Here is a 19,340-nt window from a genome sequence, read left to right as displayed (position 1 = left end):
AGCGTATTCAATCACTCTCCCATGGCATTGAAATTGTTTTCGATATTTGCAATTATGAACAATGCTGCAATCAATAGCTTTGAGGCACTGAGTTTTGTGAGAGGGGCTGGCACAAGATCTGAAGGCAGATGACTCAGCTTCCAGAACTGCCACTCTGTGGGGCCACACTGCCTCCATAGGTAGCTCAGGGCTGAGATGATGCCCTGATCACCCTAGTGGGCTGGGGCTTCTCCCTCTCCTTGTCTGCTTCTATGATGAGCTCCAATAGGTGGGCCCCTGGTTGCTCAGTTCCCCTTTGCTGGCCTATTCCTCTAAGTTGCCTTCTTGGAGGGTCATTATATCTGCACATTTGGGGCCCCCTGCCTGGGTGTTAACCCTCCCTCACAACCCACAGTCACAACCACTTTTAAACAATGACACAAAGTTGTTGCGGACAGACCAGAGTATACTTGTGTGCATGTGAGCTCAGCTGTGCCAATATTTGTGGACAACAGGCCCGAAGTGGGCAGAAAAGCCATATCACCATGCATAGACAGTGAGCCAGGAGCTTTCAATGGGCCAAGAGGGTACTAGAATTTCCTGAGCATGGATGGACTTCCCAAGGCCCCCCAAATTACCTGCTTGAGGAGGATTCCCTCCTGAGCCTGATGGAGGGCCAGTCTGGGGATGCGAGCGTATTGGCTTCCCAGCTGCCTTTCAAGATCAACCCAGAGTCTGGAGAGTGGAAGGGAAGAAAAATGGCCCCTGTCACACTGTCTGGCAGCCTGCAGCACCCTCATGATTCCTCTGGTCTGAGCAGAGCCTTGGGACAGAGGTCAAGATCCCTCCCAAGAGGCTACAGCACTCACTTTGGCTGTGTGAGGAGCCCTTTCTGCCAGGAAACCCTCTGCCCTTTCCTAAAGAAAGGCCATCAGATACAGAATGCCCACATGTGCCTGGCCCTTGAGAAACGATCAGTCATTTAAATGGGATAATAACCCTATGAAGGTAAATCTTTTCCTCACCATTTTATGGATGAGGAAAGTGAGACTTAGGTTAAGCAACTTGCCCAGGGTTACCCAGTAACCAGCAGAGTCGTGATTTGAAACCGGGTCTGTCTGATTCCAGGGCTCTACTTTTTTCCAAAATGGACACAAATCCCACAGCGTATTTATTTGAACTCTAGAGGAAACATTCAGCCTCCTGCAATTGCTTATCAGCAGAAGTCAGACGCTACACGGGAGGACCAGGAAAGTGGGAGACCTGAAAATTGTTGCCTTGAGCAAATTGCTGAACCAGTTTCCTTGTTTGAAAAGTAGGACTTGCCCACAGGGCTGTGGGGATGCCGACCTGACAACCGCAGCCAATGGGAGTCTGTTCTCCTAGGTCAGTTCCTTTGCCATGATAAGGCTTCCCTGGTGGCTCAGACAGTAAAGAGTCTGCCTACAGTGCAGGAGACCCAGCTTCAATCCCTGGGTCCAGAAGATCCCCTGGAGGAGGAAATGGCAACCCGCTCCAGGATTCTTGCCTGGAGAATCGCATGGATGGAGGAGCCCGGGGGGCTATAGGCCATGGGTACTCGACTGAGCGACTACCACTCGCTCACTTTGCCATGATGGTTAGTAAATATTTTATATTACCTCTGGTTCCACAGATACTCCTTTTGGTTGTGGAAGTCAAGTGAGACCCCAGTAAATCCCAAGAACCCACCACACAGAGGTTAATCAGCATTCTCAGGCAGTCAGAGCTGGCTGCGTGGGCATGCAACATAGAGTTACACAGGACCCGCACTTAGTTTAACGCTCTGCTGATGCCATCTTGCATTTCTCAATGACAGGAGGCCCCATGTTTCCATTTTGCACTGGGCCCCACAAATTATGTAGCTGGTTCTGCAGGCAAAAAGACAGTGGCTGATGAAACCCAGAAAAATACTCTATTGTCTCCAATCAGATTCCACTACAATGATTTTATTCTGACTGAAGTCTCTAGTGTTGACTCACTTGTCTCCTGGCTGTTGAGGGGAAAGAACTGTTCTTGAGGAAGTGGCTATATCCTGTATATGTCCAGCATGCTGTCTTTGTCTGTTCTGGCTGCTATAACAATACCACAGACTGGGTGGTTTATAACCAATAATTATTTCTCACAGTTCCGGTGGTTGGGAAGTCCAAGATCACGGTGCTAGCAGATTTGATGTCTGCTGAGAACAAGCTTCTTGGTTCACAGCCAGGACCGGATCTTCCTGCTGTGTCCCTACAAGGCAGGCGTGATGGAGTTCTCTAGGGTCTCATTTATAAGGGCACTCACCCCATTCATGAAGGCTCTACCCTCATGACCTATTAATAGTTAACTCCCCAAACTCTACTCCCAAATACCATCACATTGGGAGTTAAGATCTCAAGCTATGAATTTTGGAGGGGGACACAAATAATCAGTTTAGAGCACATGGTGTATGAAAAACACCAGGGTTGAAAAACAGTCATTATTCTTAGCAAGAACATTTTCTGAGCACTTGCTCTGTGCTCAGCCTGGTGCTGGTTGTGACAGGGAACACAGAGTTCTGTGCCACTGCCACCTTCAAGGAGTGCCCAGCTGGATGGGAAGGAGGGGCATATATCTCTCTGGAATACCCTTGGGATTAGCCTCATATAGGCACAGACTTGGGGTTCAGGGGTACAGAGGAGGGATTCAGAAAGGGCTTGATGGGGACTGGGCTGTCAGGAAAAGCTTAGGGTCCAGGTAGGACTCAGGTCTAGTTAAGATGCCTGGGGTTTAGTAAGTGGAGGAACAGAACGGTCCAAGCCTCAGACGTGGATATGGACACATAATAACTCCCTCCTGGTGGGTCTGGCTTTTGAATCCATCAGAATAGACTGGAGTTGGGGAGTATTGCAAGTTGGGTTCTCTGCAAGCAGACATTAAGATGAGTTCAAGATATGTGTTTGTCTCCTGTGGCTGCTATAACAATTATTCCAAAGTGGGTGGCTTAAAACAATAGAAATGTATCCTCTGAGAGTTCTGAAAACCAGAAGTTTAAGATCAGTTTCACTGGCTAAAAAAGCAAGGTGTTGGGAAATCACCCTCCAGACCAAGCCAGGAAGTAACTGTCCCAAAAATTCTCAGGCAGCCCAAACCTGCCCTTCCAGAAGCTTGTCTCAGCATTCTCATTGTCATGGTTACCCCAGAGGTAGTCAAAAGGGAGACCCCCAACTGCATTGCAGTGTACAACAAAACATGATTTTCCTTGGCTCATCTTTAAATGTCAACAAAGGGACCAAAGTTGGGCAGGACAGAGGCTGAAGGGGACTTCCCAGGTGGTGCTAGTGGTAAAGGACCTGCCTGCCAATGCAGAAGACCAAGAGGCTTGGGTTCGATCCCTGGGTTGGGAAGATCCCCTGGAGAAGGAAATGGCAACCCACTCCGGCATTCTTGCCTGGAGAATCCCATGGACGGAGGAGTCTGGTGGGATACAGCCCATAGGCTTGCAAAGAGTCGGACACAACAGAAGGCTGAAAGGGAAGGCAAGAGGAACCTGGACTGGTCGCTGGAGTTCTGAAACTATCCTGGCAAGTCACTCTGCCTCCCTGGGCCTCAGTTTCCACATCTGCTGCATGAAGCCTATTACGCCAGGCATTTTATCTTAAAGGTGGTGACTCAGAGGTAGAAAAGTGAAAGTGAAGTCGCTCAGTCATGTTTGACTCTTTGCGACCCCATGGACTGTAGCCTATCAGGGTCCTCTGTCCATGGGATTCTCCAGGCAAGAATACTGGAGTGGGTTGCCATTTCCTTCTCCAGGGGATCTTCCCAACCCAGGGATCGAACCTGGGTCTCCCGCATTGCGGGCGGGCGCTTTATCGTCTGAGCCACCAGGGAAGCCCAAAAGAGGAGGCCAACTGAGAGGTCTCTGAAGGTAGAGGGCAGGCAGGGTGACTGGGCAAAAGTCCAAGGAACCCCCATTAATGTTTGCAGCCTGGGCAAAAGGATGCATGGAAACCCACATACCATGTGGCTAATCATTTGAAAGGTATAAAACACGCAAACTGTTGAATAAAATATATTCTATTGGCTGACCTTGAAAAAGTTTTTTTAGAATGACCCATAAGGCCAAGTTTGAATGAAAATTCTCAGACTCCTTAGAGTCCTGCCCTAGAGGAAGTTATGTAGAGAGACCTGGCCCTGGTCCTCGGCTATGGCTACGAAGAATGTTCTACTCACAGACCTCCTGCCCCAGGGAGCTCAACTGGCTAAGTGCCCTGCACTGTGCTTTGAAATCCATCTTTGTGGCTGGGCTAAGGCCACGCTTCCCATGGGCTGTTCCCTGCAGCAGGAATATAAGAGCCGTCCATCCTTGCTTGGGAAGTTTCTCTGATGACTGGCTTTAGCTCAAGGACACCCTGACAGCCCTGCTGAATCTTATTTTGGTTGAGCAGAGGGGAGTCTGGGATGCTCTCATCTGATCTTCTTGCCTTCACTCAGGGGAGGGGGCGTCAGCCTTCCAGCCTGGCCTTATGATTCTCCCCATGGTCTTCGGCTCCTCCCTCCTTTCCTCCCACACAGCCATCTTCCTCAATACAATCCTTGCCCACTTAATCCTGTCTTGACATCTGGTTGTCAGAGGATGTGGACAAACATGTTGGCCCCCAGCCCAGCACTCTTCTTACCCCTGCCTCCTTCCCACGCCATTAAGTGCCTCCTGTCTCTGTGTCCCCTCGGCCTTCAGTCTCCTCACCCCCTGGCAGTATGGGGAGTGTTCCACGAGGGCTAGCACCGGGGCCAAGTCTTTCCTCCATGTCACTCTTTTGACCTCCATGGCTATGTCTCATTTACCCTGTCTGGGCATGCATGCTTCTGGAACATTCTTTGTAACTGACTGGGTTGGGAGGAGGAAGTGTGTGTCCTGGGCCCTTCACATCTCTGGCATTTTTCACTAACTCAAGAGTCTTGTGGAGAAGAGAGAAAATTGAGGCTCAAAGAGGCTGAGTGTCCACACCCAGGTCTTCCAATGCCCAACCCTGGGCTCTTCCATGATGTCCCAGCTAGGGGTAGAGGGGACAGGTAGCATGGCTGCCCTCTGGCCCAACTGTCCTCTGGTGGTTGGCATGTTCCTCTGTCTCTGGGACACCAAAGTGCCTTTCTCCCAATGGCTAGAAGGGAGCAGCTTCTTTCAACCATGCAGTGAGCCGAGTGGGCAGTGGAAGTTCCAAGGATGTGGGTCGGCAAGGCTCCAGCCCCTCAGAACTTATCGTTATACTTGCAGTCTGGGTAGCGGTAGGCGAATCTGGGGTCACAGGTTCTCAGGGGTCTCAAGATGTCCTTCAGCCGGCCGGCAGCCCCGAGGACCTCCGGGTCTGGCCGGGTTCCGTCTGCACAGCGAGTGAGCTCGGTGTCAATCTCCTCCCGCACTGGGGACGGGAACTTGGCCTGGAGAAGCAGGGGCAACACCTGGCTGCACACCAGCACCAGGTTCTGCTTCTCAGGGATGGTGTCACAGGAGGGTAGCTCAGTCTGGCAGCCAGAGACCAGGCAGCTGAAGATGTCTTTATTGTCTCCTGCGCCGGAGGCTGCTTGGCTGCCTACACAAGAGATGGAAGATGTTATATACCTTACAGCCCCTGTTCCCTGTGGGGAGGTGCCTCTAATGAGAATTGCTGGGCAAAGTGGTGTTAAGCCTCCTAGTATCTCCAGTCCCCAGGAGATTTAGGGTTCAGGGACACGACAGGCCCTGTTGAGAACCCCGGGGTGGGGGGCAGGGAGCTCCTTCTGCTAAAATAAGATGAGCTGGCCAGGGAAATGCACTTCTCCATACCAGAACTTGGCCTTCTAATTATAAGACTCTTGGAAGACTCTTGAGAGTTCTTTGGACTGCAAGAAAATCCAACCAGTCCATCCTAAAGGAAATCGGTCCTGAGTATTCATTGAAGGACTGATGCTGACGCTGAAACTCCAATACTTTGGCCACCTGATGCGAAGAGCTGACTCATTTGAAAAGACCTTGATGCTGGGAAAGATTGAAGGGAGGAGGAGAAGGGGATGGCAGAGGATGAGATGGTTGGATGGCATCATGGACTCAGTGGACATGAATTTGGGCAAGCTCTGGGAGATGGTGAAGGACAGGGAAGCCTGGTGTGCTGCAGTCCCTGGGGATGCAAAGAGTTGGACATGACTGAGTGACTGAACAACAGTTGTAAGGCAGACATACATGCTGTGATTCTCCCATGATTACTACTGAATTCGGGAACACTGAGGAGATTCCTCAGACTGGTTCCATTTGCTCTTTTTAAACACAAAGTTGGGAGAAAGAACAGGTAATCCAGAATATGCCTTCAACTGATTGGAGTGGGACTGACATTCAGTGAGTCACATCTCTGAATATTCTGGAATCACCCTCATTTCTTTTCATTTGATTCTTCTTAATAAAGGCAAATCAGCAAAGGAGTAAGTGTGGCTTAATTGGTCTATCTTTGTAAGCCTTCTCATATAAATAAAATCAGAAATTTGAGATTAAAATCCTCTGTCCTACCACAGGGCTCAGAATATCTGGTCACCATTAAGGACTGGAGTGTTCAAAATGTTCTAGAACCCTGGCTGAACCTGTGCACATCATGAGAAACACAATTCACTTATACACCTCCGTTGGTGCCATGCTTTTCAATTTGAGGACTTTTTGCAACCTCATGGACTGCAGCCCACCAGGCTCCTCTGTCCATGGGATTCTCCAGGCAAGAATACTGGAGTGGGTTGCCATGCACTTCTCCAGGGGATATTTCCTACCCAGGGATCAAACCCAGGTCTCCTGCATGGCAGGCGGATTCTTTACCATCTGAGCCACCATGGAAGCTCTTACACAAACAAAGGGTCCCAAATGGACTGTGAAATGTACCAGCGAATCTGCCAGATTGTTCAGATAAAGGCTAAATGCATTGATGGGAAAGGCTCTGAAGGGGAGCTGGATGTGGGGTGGGGGGTTCTCCATGTGTGAGGAGGGGCTGAGCAGGTCCCCGCACCACACAGACACATTGGGCAATGGCAGTGCCCACAGAGGGTGCTGCTGGGGCCATACCTCCATGATCACCATGCTAATCTTCCTCTCCTGCAGTAACAAGGTCAAGTTCAACTCTGCTTTGGCTCTGGAGCAGAGACTTAAAAGGGGAAAGGGACCCTTCCTCTTCCCAAACCTGGGCTGCTCTCAATATGACACACTGGTCAAGCCCAGTGATGTGATACCCCTACTCCACCGCCCATCACCCCCCCCCCAACTCCTGTCACCCCGACTTTCCCTCTGACAGCTGCTCAGCCAGATCCATGCTGGGTACCTTCCTGCCTGTCGATCACGCCCAGTGCACTGGCATCCCGGATGAACAGATGCCCGTTGTTGAAGATGCCAAACATGCCTGCATCCACGTGGGTGAAGTAGAAGAAGTAGTTCAAATCATTGCTCCTCAGAGATTCCAGGACACCCAGGAGCTGGTAGGCTAGGTCGGCCGCCTGGTCTGGCGGTGCAGCATAGAATTCCTGCAGCGGACTGGTGCTGGTACTGACCAGAAATCTACCACAGGAGCCCAAGTACTTGGGAAGCGGCCAACCCTCAGCACCCGGGAAGATCTGCCAAGCCAAGAGGAGGAAAGATGAGAGGATTAGAGAGAAAAAACTCCTGGAGGCAGCTCTCTCCTCCCTCCTCTCTATTCTCTCTCACCAAGAGCACACAGAAAAATCAGCCTTACATAGGTACCTACTGTTTCAAGACATCAGCAAAGCATCTCTTAACCTTGTTTATACCTCTTGGAACATGGCAATTCCTTGCTCCCCCACCACCCCCGACCAGTTATTATTCTATTCTTGATGGAAGGATTCATAAAAGAAAGTTCTTCTTTCCATACGATGGATTATATGTCAACATAGTTGCCCCAAGCGAGGTAAGAGAGTGCTGATGCACTTGCCATGATTTTAGAGGGCATTCAGGCGTCAGGGGGCTTCCCCAATGGCTCAGTGGTAAAGAACCCGTCTTCAGTGTAGGAGACACAGGATACGTGGGTTTGATCCCTGGGTAAGGAAGATCCCCTGGAGAAGGAAATGGCAACCCACTCCAGTGTTCTTGCCTGGAGAATCCCATGGACAGAGGAGCCTGGTGGGCTACAGTCCATGGGGTCACAAAAGAGTTGGACACGACTGAGTTCGCATGCATGCACTCAGGCGTCAGGGGAATGTGTTTATTTTCAGAGTTGTATATTTGAAAAAATATGACTCATTTCAGATTTCACAGATATGTCTGCTTAGGAAGAGGCTATGGAGGGGAAAAGGGTCAACTTAAGATTAATTTAAAGAAAAATATTTTAAAAAATAACAGTACAGTTAGTAAGTTCTGGGATGGTGCAAAAATTATGAAGATGACCCTTGGGTAAAAAGTTTTGGGAACCACTGCACTGGCCCTTGGTGAATCTGCCTGGCTAGGATAATTACATATTCACAGAGACTCCACAACTGACTGGAATGTTCTGACAGCCTAACACTGGTCCAGGGAAGCACAGAGCTCCAGCCAATTCTGTCTCCTTGTAAGGGCTCCAGGAGTATGAGATTAACATACACACTAGTGTATATATAAAATAGATACCCAACAAGGACTTGCTGTATAGCACAGGGAATGCTACTCAATATTTTGTAATAACATATAAAGGAAAAGGATCTGAAAAAGAAATACGTGTGTGTGTGTGCTCAGTCGTGCATATGTGCGTGTGTGTGTGCACTCAGTCATGTCTGACTCTTTGCAACGCCATAGTCCTTCAGGCTCCTCTGTCTATGGCATTCTCCAGGCAAGAATACTGGAGTGGGTTGCCATTTCCTCCTCCAGGGACCTTCCCAACCCAGGGATCGAACCTGCATGACTTGCATCTCCTGTATTGGCAGGTGGATTATCTACCACTGCGCCACCTGCCCATATATATATATATATATATATATATATATATATATATATGTAACTGAATCTCTTTGCCATATATTTGAAGCTAACACAACATTATAAATTAACTATATCTCAATAAGGAGAAAAAAAGGAGGAGAGAATCCTGGCTTGTCTTTTTTTTTTTTTTTCTGACTATTGAGGCAGCTATATCTAGAATGGTGTTTCTTTATGGGAGAAATGACAGAAACTATAAGTACTTGGCACTTTTCCTCTTATTTTCCTTCTTTAAAAAAACAAAGTCATCCCCCTTCCTGATGATGTTCTGTGGCCTCCTGCCACTTTAGCCCACTTGCCACGTTGTGAAACCTTTTCTTCTCTGTCTACCGGGACCTCTCCCACTGTGTGCCACAGAGGAAGGTCCCCGGTCCCCTGGCAACATCTAAGTGTGTGGCCACGGAGTCATCCCTGTGTTGCAGGCTTGTCAGGAGCTAGGGCTGGAAGTAGTCAGATCATCCGCCTCAGCCACCAACAGTAGGACAACGAGAGAAGACCTCTGAGGGTGCAGGAACCAGCAATTCCTTCTTCTCCTCTAGGATTTGAAATGCCAACATTACCAGGCGGCTTTTAGCAGAACGGGCATGGACTCTGACATCAGACAGCTCTGGGTTTGGGTTTTATTGCTGACACTGCCTAAGGTACTGTGAGCAAGTCACTTCACTGCTCTGAGCTCCACTTACCTCATCTGAAAGAGGGGACAATAATAATATCCCTGTGGGGTTTGTCCTGAGCATTAAATGAGATCATGATGTACAACATTCAACACAATGCTGAGAAGTGACTTGTTATTATGTACTTACCCATCACCCTTTGGCCAATAATATATAATTACTATATCATATATAAAAAGAATATATAATTATCTTATGTAATATCTCATAGCTATAATAACATATATATATTAGTATATTTAATATATACTATATAATAATTTATATAGAATAAATAATTATATTAGTATATTATATACTAATATATACTATATAATAGTATATATTATACTATATTAGTATAACCAGGATAAAATATATTATAAATAATTATAACACAAATCATTATAATATAATAATTAATTATAAGTATTAATATTAATACAATACTATAAATAATTAAAATATAGTAATATAATATCGATCATCATATCAATATAATATAATTATTATAATCATCAATATCACTATGTTATATAATAAATAATTATACTTGATAACAATACTAATCATTATTAATTGTTATGGTGCTTCTTCTTCCTCCACGCCCTCCTCTCCCTGCCCCTTCTCCCTCTCCTCTTCCTTCTCTTCTGTTTCCCCTCCCTCTCCTCCTCTCCCACTGCCTCTTATTCTTCTTCCTTTTTCTTTTCCTCCTCTCCTCTCTCTTCCTCCCTCCTTAATCTGCTACTCCCTCCCATTTCCTAGTTTCCTTTGTGCCCACTGAGTAAGTGTCCTGACTCTTGGGATCGGGGAGAAATGGGTGTCCTATAGATGTTGACTTGTTAAGAACTGTCTCTATCACTGGACCGAAAGCTGCATGAAGGCAGGGCCAGCACACCTGCTTTGTTGACCAGTGTTCTAGAGCATCCTTACCTATTTGACCATTCCCTTTTTGATGGAGGTTTAGGTTACTTCCATCCTTTCATCTTTTCCAAGCACAGCTGCATAGCACACCTCTGACTGGGTCATCCTTTGTTTTTTCCCCACCTTCCGAGCTTGCTCATACCTTTCTAATCTTTAAGACACCTGGTCAAAATTGCCCTCCTCCACAAAGCCCTTCAGGGCTTTCTCTGGCCATGAAATGTCCACTTCTAGCTGTGCCCCCTCCTCCCCAGCTCCCACACTTCTTTCCTCTAAAACAACAACACATTTTTACTGAGTGCCACAGAGGTTCTATTATAACATGGACTGGTGGCCCCAAGGTATCCAGTGATGGGAGAGAAAGCTCAACCCAGGGCCTACCCCCTCAGAGCCTGATGTGAATCCCCTCCCTGGACAGGCTTTCCAGGGCAGGGTGACTGCATACCTGTAGAAGGACAGGATGCGTGTTGACAGCTAGCGTGTAGAGGAGACGCAGCTTGTCCCGGTCCGTGAAGTGGTCCATGAAGATGCTGCCAGCGTCAGCCACCTCTGCATAGCGCCGGACCACGCGATCCAGGAGTCGCTGTGATGGGCAGCGTAAGAGAGGGCTGGACAGGCCCTGCAGCGGGGCAGGAGAGATCCGGGGAGGAGGAAAAGGTGCTGAGTGCTTGCGGGGGGCTGGCAGGACTGGGTATGGGCAGGCTCTGCTGTGGGGGAGATCCCTGGGTTGCAGGGGTCAAGTGGGCCTTGGGGCAGAGTACCCCTAGAAGGTGGAGTGAGAGGGGCCTGAGTGGGGTACATGGGTGAGAGCTGGCATTGAAGAGAAGGGACTGAGAGATCCTGGGGTCATGTAGGAGGGTGCTAGGCAGGCAGTACATCCCTAGCAAACTCCTAGTAAGAGTTTCGGAGCCTCTGTGTCTCCACACACATTTTGCAACTCAGAAATTGGAAGTTTGCAGGTTAGTGTTGGAAGGGTTGGATTCAGGATTTGAACCTGTTATGAACTGCATGTTTGCCCCTCTCTTGCATCTCATTCATGTGTTGAAACCCTAATCCATAATGTGATGGTATTAGGAGGTGAGGCCTTTGAGAGGTAACCAGGTCATGAGGGTGGGGCCCTCATGAATGGGATTAGTGACCTTATAAGAAGAGGCCTGAGAGAACTTGCTCCCTCTCTCTGTTCTCCAGCACCCCAAGGAGACCATGAGGAGATGGCTGTCTGCAAACCAGGAAGAGAGACTTCACCAGGAATCAATTGACTAGCACCTTGAGTTTGGATTTCCCAGCCTCCAGAACTGTGAGAAATACAATTTTGTTTTTAGCTCACCTAGTCTGTGGTCTTCTCTTACAACACCCCAAGCTAGGACAGAACCCAATCTGATAGACGCTAACATCCAGGCCTTTTCCCCTGTGGTAGGCCTTGCCCCTCCTTCAACCTGATAAGCTACCCAGGAGGAGACCATAGAAGATGATTTGAAGCTATGAGACAATCTCTTTGCTTCTGATAATCTTTTCCTACACAGCCTGAAATTCTGCCATTAAAGATAGTCATTGTTGGGGCAGGGGTGGTGGTTAGGGTTGTGTGTGTGCGTGTGTGCTAAGTTGCTTTCAGTCATGTCCAACTCTGTGTGACCCTATGGACTGTAACCCACCAGGCTCCTCTGTCCATGGGATTCTCCAGGCAAGAATACTGGAGCGGGTTGCCACGCCTTCCTCCAGGGAATCTTCCCAATCCAGGGATTGAACCCATGTCTCTTATGTGTCCTGCATTGGCAGGCTGGTTCTTTACCACTGAGCCACCTGAGAAGCCTGGTGGTTAGGGTTAGAGGTAAGTAATTTCTTCTTCTCTTTTCCAAGAGCTGATTCATAAATAAAAAATACCTCTGGGAGAGGTATTGGCCATAAAGCAATGATAATAGTAGGTAATAATTATTGAGTGCTTACTATACAACAGGAGCTGTTCTAAGACCCTCACAGGTAGAGTGTTCTTTCATTTCCTTCTTACAAGAACCTAATAAGGTAGGTACTACTACTGCTCCCATTTTGTGGATGGCAATACTGAGATTTAGAGAGATTAAGTGAGTTTCCTCAGGTCACACATACCTAGTATTTGTACTAAGACAGACAGTACACCAGGTGGGAGGTAGGTAGGTGGAGCCAGGTAGGACCTGCATCCTTATCTTCACTGGGGTTGTAACTCTGTATTTGAGTAAGCTCAGAGCACTCATTCATTCATTCACCTACCAATGTTTGCAGAGAATCCACCAAAGACCAGGCTGTATTCTAGGCACTGCAGATGTAAGGGGGACCACAGCAGACACTGCCCTTCCAGGCCTGTCAACTGGGCAGTTGACAGTTGTTAGTTGCTCAGTCATGTCCTACTCTCTGTGACCCCCATGGACTGTAGCCCACCAGGCTCCTCTGTCCATGGAATTCTCCAGGCAGCAATACTGGAGTGGGTTGCCATTTCTTTCTCCAGGGGATCTTCTTGACTCAGGGATTGAACCCAGGTCTCCTGCATTGCAGGCAGATTTTTTACCATCTGAGCCACCAAGTGGGGGAGACTGTCAAATGCCCAGGAGTTACTATATGGTGCAGGGAGTGCTAATGACTAGCCTGAGGTCAGGGAGCTGTGGGAGCCCATGGATGCAAGGCCACACTAAAGCTTTTGGAAGTGTTGGTACAAAATCCTTTGTTTTCATGGGCCCCTTTCTCCATAAAAAAATGCTCAAAATGATATTTTACAACTGCATTGGTATAAAGATAAATACATTAGTATTATACATTCAAACATGTTCTTAGACCTAAAAGATTATTTTTCTTCTGATTTTGAAAGAAATCAAAACATTTTTGTGGGCCCCTCAAAGGCTTCTTGGAAGACAGTGAAGTCTGAGTGGAGGCCTGAAGCAAGCGTAGAGTGAGCCTGCAAAGAGGGGGGGGAGGGTATCTGTACAGAAGGAATAAGATGTGCAAAAACCTTAGTGATGCTATGAAAGCATGGAATAAAGATTCCATTCTTGGAATTTCTAAGAAATTTCTTTCACACTTTAAAAACTTTATTTATTTAAAGAAATTCATTTGTTTTTTTATAATTTATTTTTTTTAATTGAAAGATAGTTGGTTTATAATATTGGGTTGATTTCTGCCATACAGCAACACGAATTAGCTATAGGTATATGGAGAGAATAGCATGGAAGTATATACACTAACATATGTAAAATAGATAGCCAGTGGAAATTTGCTGTATGAGTCAGGGGACTCAAACTGGGGCTCTGTAACAACCTAGAGGGGTAGGAAAGGGTGGGAGGTGGAGGAAAGAAATTCATTAGCTTTTAAAAGCATTACCAAGAGAGAAAGAAAAACAGAAGAGGTTTGGAGCAGAAGCCAAGTCCCTTAGTAGTGTTTGGTGGGAAGGTGGGATTTTTGGTTCTCTGAAATTGAATGTTATTATTTTTATAAATGAAAAGGAAAAAACAAAACAGTTAAAGTTCTCCCAAAGCCCATGACTGTTCTATTACCCACACTCCACTGACAAAAAAGAGCACCAGGAAAGAGCAGAAGACCAGAGAAACCAAGAGTGGAGCCAGGTCCTGGATGGGGGTGATTTCCCCTGTGCAGAACACTCATAGAGTCACAAAGAGGAAAAGGCTCATTTTTGCCAGAAAAAGAGTAGGAAGGAATATGACGGGGAAAGGGAATAAATGAGGAATTTTAATGCATAGGGGAAAGGGGGTGATGGATTGTACAATAAATAGAAACTTTTGAGAAAGGCCCTTAAAGGGAGTGGGCGTATTTTTCCTAACTCCTTTTTCCTTTCCTGACTGTGGAAGTGATGTCTGGTGCTTGTGCAGCCATCTTGGACCAGGGCATGCTAAGGGTTGTGGAGCATCAAAATGAAAGTAGGCTGGATGCCTGACAATCACAGAGCCATTATATCTGCCCTGGACAGCTATGTATCCATTTCTTTTACATAAAAGAGATGTATATTTTGATCTTGTTTAAGCCACTGTTACTTGGATTTTTCTCACATGCAGCTGAACCTAATCCTACATATCATAGAAGAAAAGAATGGAGGTAGCAAGATCGGTTAAGAATGTGCAGTGGTCCAGTTGTGTGATGAGAGAATGAAAAGATTTGAAGGTATTTGTAGGTAGTAGAATCCACAACTCTTGGTGATTGGCTGAGTGGGAGAGGGAGGCCAAAGAAAAGGGAGGTGTCAGAGTTAGTAGTCAACATGGGGGTGGACACCAGAGGTATTGTTTGTGGAGATAATTTTAGAACATGTTCACAGACTCTTAGACATGCCTCCCATCCAGGTGGAGTCTGGTTCTCCTCCCCTGGAGTATGGACTGGCTTTGGTGACTCACTTCCAGTGACTGGAAGTTTATGGGAGTGATGCTATATGGTTTCTGAGCCTTGGCCATAAAAGGAGATACAACTTCTACTTGGCTCTCTCTTGTACCCAACCACCATGCTGTACAGAAACCCAGGCTACTTGGAGAAAAAGCAAGATCCTTAGCCCTCATTCAGCTGAGTACCTAGTTGACAACCAGCCCAACTTGCCAGACAAGCGACTGAGCCGTGTTGGGAATGGCTCCTCCAATGCTGTATTGAGCGTCCTAGTTGATGCTGTGTGGGGCCTCGGGAGTTTTCCGACCAAGCCCTACCCAAATTGAATATTCATGAGGAAAACTGATGATTGCTGTTGTTTTAAGCCCCTAGTTTTGAAGTGGATCATTATTCAGCAATAAATAACTGATATATTTGCTGAAAAGGTTCAGGGCCACTTCTAGAATTATCATCACCAAAAGAGGCTCTAAAACCATCTGGTACCCCAATCTCCCTTAAAGGTGGAGCCGGCTGCTTCCCAAGGCCCCACTCACAGAGTGGGGCTCTGCAAACTTCTGTTTGTTGTGTGATGGCCAAGTGCAAGCCCACAATGATATTGGCCAACGGCAAACAGAAGTAGGACACTAAATACACACTTTCTATGGATTTCCCATTACTTTGGAGGTTCCAAGTCACTACTCCATTCTCTATACATGGGCAGCAGGGCTAACACATCACCTTCCAGTGAAAGACAAAAAGAAAACCAAACCCTGAGCTTCCATTGCCCCTCCCTCCTCATGCCCAGTTTCCTCATCCTTGTATTTCCTGTTTGGTGCCATTGGTAGGTCAGGGTCTTCATGGTCCAGTGATAGTGACTGGGCTTTTGCTCTGCTGCATTGTCACTTTACAGGGAACTTCAGTGCAAGGTGGTACTGAGTGATTGTCAAGCTTCTCTACCACAGTCCCTAACAGTCTATAAAACAATCAATGAAATAGAATGGGTATATCAGTGTGATGGTCAGTTTTATGTGTCAACTTGGCTAGGCTGTGGTGCCCAGTTATTCAATCAAACACTAATCTAGGTGTTGCTGTGAAGAAACTTTGTATAGGAGGTTAACATCTACAGTCAGTTGACTTAAAGGAGGTGAGATTGTATTTGATAATGTGAATGGGCCTGATCCAAGAAGTTGAAAGGCCTTAAGGGCAAAACTAAGGTTTCCCTGAAAAGGAAGAAATTCCACGTGTGGACTGTAATATCAGGTCATGCACAAGGGTCTCCATCCTGCTGGCCCATCCTATGGATTTTGGACTTGCCAGTCTCCTCAATCTCATAAGCCAATTTCTTAAAATAAATCTGTTTATATGTGTGTGTGTGTGTGTATATGCACAAATATATCATATATGTAATATATAATTATATTACATATAATTATTTCATATAAAATTTATTATATTAATTAATAATTTATACTGTATTAATATTGGTTAACAAATTATTAATATTGTATATTTGTATAATATACTATCATAATGCAATACATGCATTACATACATATAATAGATACACACACATATTATACACTGGTGCCAAGGGAAAAGCACTTGCTCTCTGCGGAAACAATAGCAACTGAGAAGGAAATCTAGATTTGCTTTCACTTTTGAAGCTTCTAGTGAAATCTGAATACACCAGAAGTAACTTCCCCAATGAGCTGTTTGACCTTCAATTGGCTTAAATCCACATCTTTGCCAGTGTTTGCTCAACAAAATCACCAGCAATCAGCGGTGTCCTCATGTAAAGGGTTCTTACCAGAACGAAAGCATGAAAGCGAAATTGCTAGACAAATGACTTTATGACTCTGATGGAGGTCCTTAAAAGGTTAAAAGAGTTGTGCTTGTTGTTCCTCCCTAGGAGCCAGAGATAAGAGAGTCAAGGGAGCAGGAAGGGGGTTTCCTCAAAGCAGGCCACAAACTAGAAGTTATGTGGACCTTCAATAACCTTGCCAGAATTGTCCTAGGATTGAAGTTCCAAGCCATGGTTGGTGGGACACAGTTCGGGAAAGGAGGGTAACATTTTCTGGAAGTTCTAAGTGTCAGGCCATATGGCAAGCCTTTTTGCAGACATTATCCTGGCATACAAGGGCTCTTAGCCTTTAGTTCTCTTTTGTTCTGTGACGCTCCTGGAAATTTAAAGTGATTGATTTTGAAAAGAGCTTAAAGGATTTGTTGGAAATGCAGTAACATTAATTTTTGCACCTTGTGCTGGCCAGTGCAAATGGTTGGCTGCGTTATCAAGGGATCTAGTAAAATATTCCCATTTTTCAGATGAGAATACTCAGGTAAGGAACAAGAAAGGGAAGTAGCTTGTTAAAGACCATGTTGCTTATGGGTGCATATTATCCTCAAGTTCATTTCCCATATTAATGATCTCACTTGGTTCTGGATGGTTTTTAGCTGTTTCTCCAAAGCAAATGCTACTTGAAAAGCAAAGATTTACAAAGCAACCTAAGTGTCCATCAACAGATGAATGGATAAAGTGGTTATACACACACACAATGTAATACTACTCAGCCATAAAAAAAGAATGAAATTTTGCCATTTGCAGCCACATGGAGGAACTTGGATGGCATTGTGTGCTAAGTCCCTTCAGTCGTGTCCGACTCTGTGTGACCCTATGGACTGCAGCCCCCCAGGCTCCTCTGTCCATGGGATTCTCCAGGCGAGAATACTGGAGTGGGTTGCCATGCCCTTCTCCAGGGGATCTTCCTGACCCAGGGATACAACCTGTGTCTCTTACATCTCCTGCATTGGCAAGTGGATTCTTTACCACTAGTGCCACCTGGGAAGCCCTTATACTAAGGGCTTATACTTCCCACCTGGGAAGGCATTATACTAAGTGAAATAAGTCGGTCAGAGAAAGACAGATACTATATGATTTGTCACTTACATGTGGAATCTAAAAATAATTAACAAAATAGTGAATATGAAAAAAGACACAGATAGAGCAAACTAGTGTTTACCAGTGGGGAGAGGGAAGTAGGGAGCGCAATACAGGATTAAGAGGGTACAAACTATTATGCATAAAATAAGCTACAAGGATACATTGTATACGCCACAGGGAATATAGCCGATATTATTTTTTTGAAAAAGACAAAAATTTTACCACCACTGAATACACTTGTTCTGATCGAAATAAACGTGTAGAAGAAAGAACACTAGCTGCTCTTAGAAAGAAAAATCTAAGACAAGAAGTTGGCTTCCCTTTAAGACTGGAAGTCAGCAAGTTATGGTCACAGTGCTAACTAAAGGCACAGTTTAATTCAGGAATCTGAGCTCCTTTCCAAGGACGCATACAACTGACTAATGGAGAGCTTCATGTTAAAATGAGAGTTGATTTTCACTTCTCAGATAGGATCTGTTCTTTGGTCCTAAGGCTTTAAGGAACGTAGAAGTAAGACAAATAAAAATTATGTTTGCAAATTGTGGCACACATCTGAAGATGATATCAGATGTGCTGTCTCCAATCACTTTATTCCCCTCCTTACTCTTTCCAAGGGTAAGGGCTACCACCATCTTCCCCATCAGTGGATCAGAACACAGGCGGTGCCCACGCTGTCTGTAGAGAATGGTCAGCCTGTGTACTTTTTTCCATGCACCAAGACAATAGACATTTCCAAAGTCTGCCATCTTGAGTATGTTCATTGTGAGATACTCAAACACTATGGAAGTATACAGTGTGAAAGTAAAAAAAAAAAAAATCACAGAGGCCACCATTGTTCTGTGTGGGTATGTATGAATACACACATGGAGTGATGCCAGGAAAAAAAAAAAAAGATCTGAAGTTAGCTTTTTCAGTAAGAAGGTTTCTCTGGCCAACTCAGTTTGGAAAGCTGAGGGAAATCTTGAACAAATGAGTTTTTACATTTAGTGAATTTATTTTTGTCAAGCTCCTAGCGCCCAGGGAGAAGAGAAAGTTCTAGGGCTAATAAACGTGTGAGTTGTCTTTCTGGTTGCACGACTCAACACTTTTCACATGATTTAGTTATTAAATATGCTTGTGAAGCAGGGTTAGGTTAATTATGTATCAGAGTTAATCAGTGTGTCTTGATTAGAACAATGACAATTCAATAACTGTATCGGTTGTGGATAATTAAGCCGAAAGTTGCTTGAACATTTCTTCAAGCTTCATTGTATTCAAAACCATGAAAATCCCTGTTTGGTTTATGATATTAAGAGAAATAGCTCATGGTTCTTTTCCTACTCCAGTAGATGGATTTTTTCTCCCACCTTTTATTAAAGAGCTTCCTGTTTTTTTTTTTTTTTTTTTTTAATTTGAAACACAGACCTGATGTGAGGTTTCTTGGTTTGCTAACTTTTCATTCTACAAATGCTGGCCACCACAGTGATTATCTTGGAGAAACCATACGGATGATTAAAGCATCCAAAAATGTCCTCATAAAACAACCTTTTATGTTACTTTATGACACAGCTTGTCTCAGCCGCTGTTATTG

At 45.6% G+C, this 19,340-nt stretch overlaps 1 protein-coding gene across 2 annotated transcripts in view; it reads right to left on the bottom strand.

Moving 5' to 3' along the window:
- Positions 1–560: 560 nt before the first annotated feature.
- DIPK2B (divergent protein kinase domain 2B) overlaps positions 561–19,340 on the bottom strand; it is a 42,098-nt gene continuing 23,318 nt past the window's right edge. For both annotated transcript variants that reach the window (XM_052663004.1, XM_052663005.1), the window contains exons 3-6: positions 10,949–11,122; positions 7,290–7,578; positions 3,799–5,549; positions 561–3,353 (exon numbers count right to left, since the gene is read on the bottom strand). In XM_052663004.1, coding sequence (XP_052518964.1) covers positions 5,209–5,549; positions 7,290–7,578; positions 10,949–11,122 — 804 coding nt within the window. In that variant the 3' untranslated portion in view covers positions 561–3,353; positions 3,799–5,208. The remainder of the gene's footprint in view (positions 3,354–3,798; positions 5,550–7,289; positions 7,579–10,948; positions 11,123–19,340) is intronic.

The sequence above is a fragment of the Budorcas taxicolor genome, chromosome X (genome assembly GCF_023091745.1).
Source record: "Budorcas taxicolor isolate Tak-1 chromosome X, Takin1.1, whole genome shotgun sequence".
NCBI classification, from domain to species: Eukaryota; Metazoa; Chordata; class Mammalia; order Artiodactyla; family Bovidae; genus Budorcas; species Budorcas taxicolor.
The sequence above is the reverse complement of the archived record's forward strand: the minus strand, read 5'-3'. Positions and strand labels throughout refer to the sequence as shown.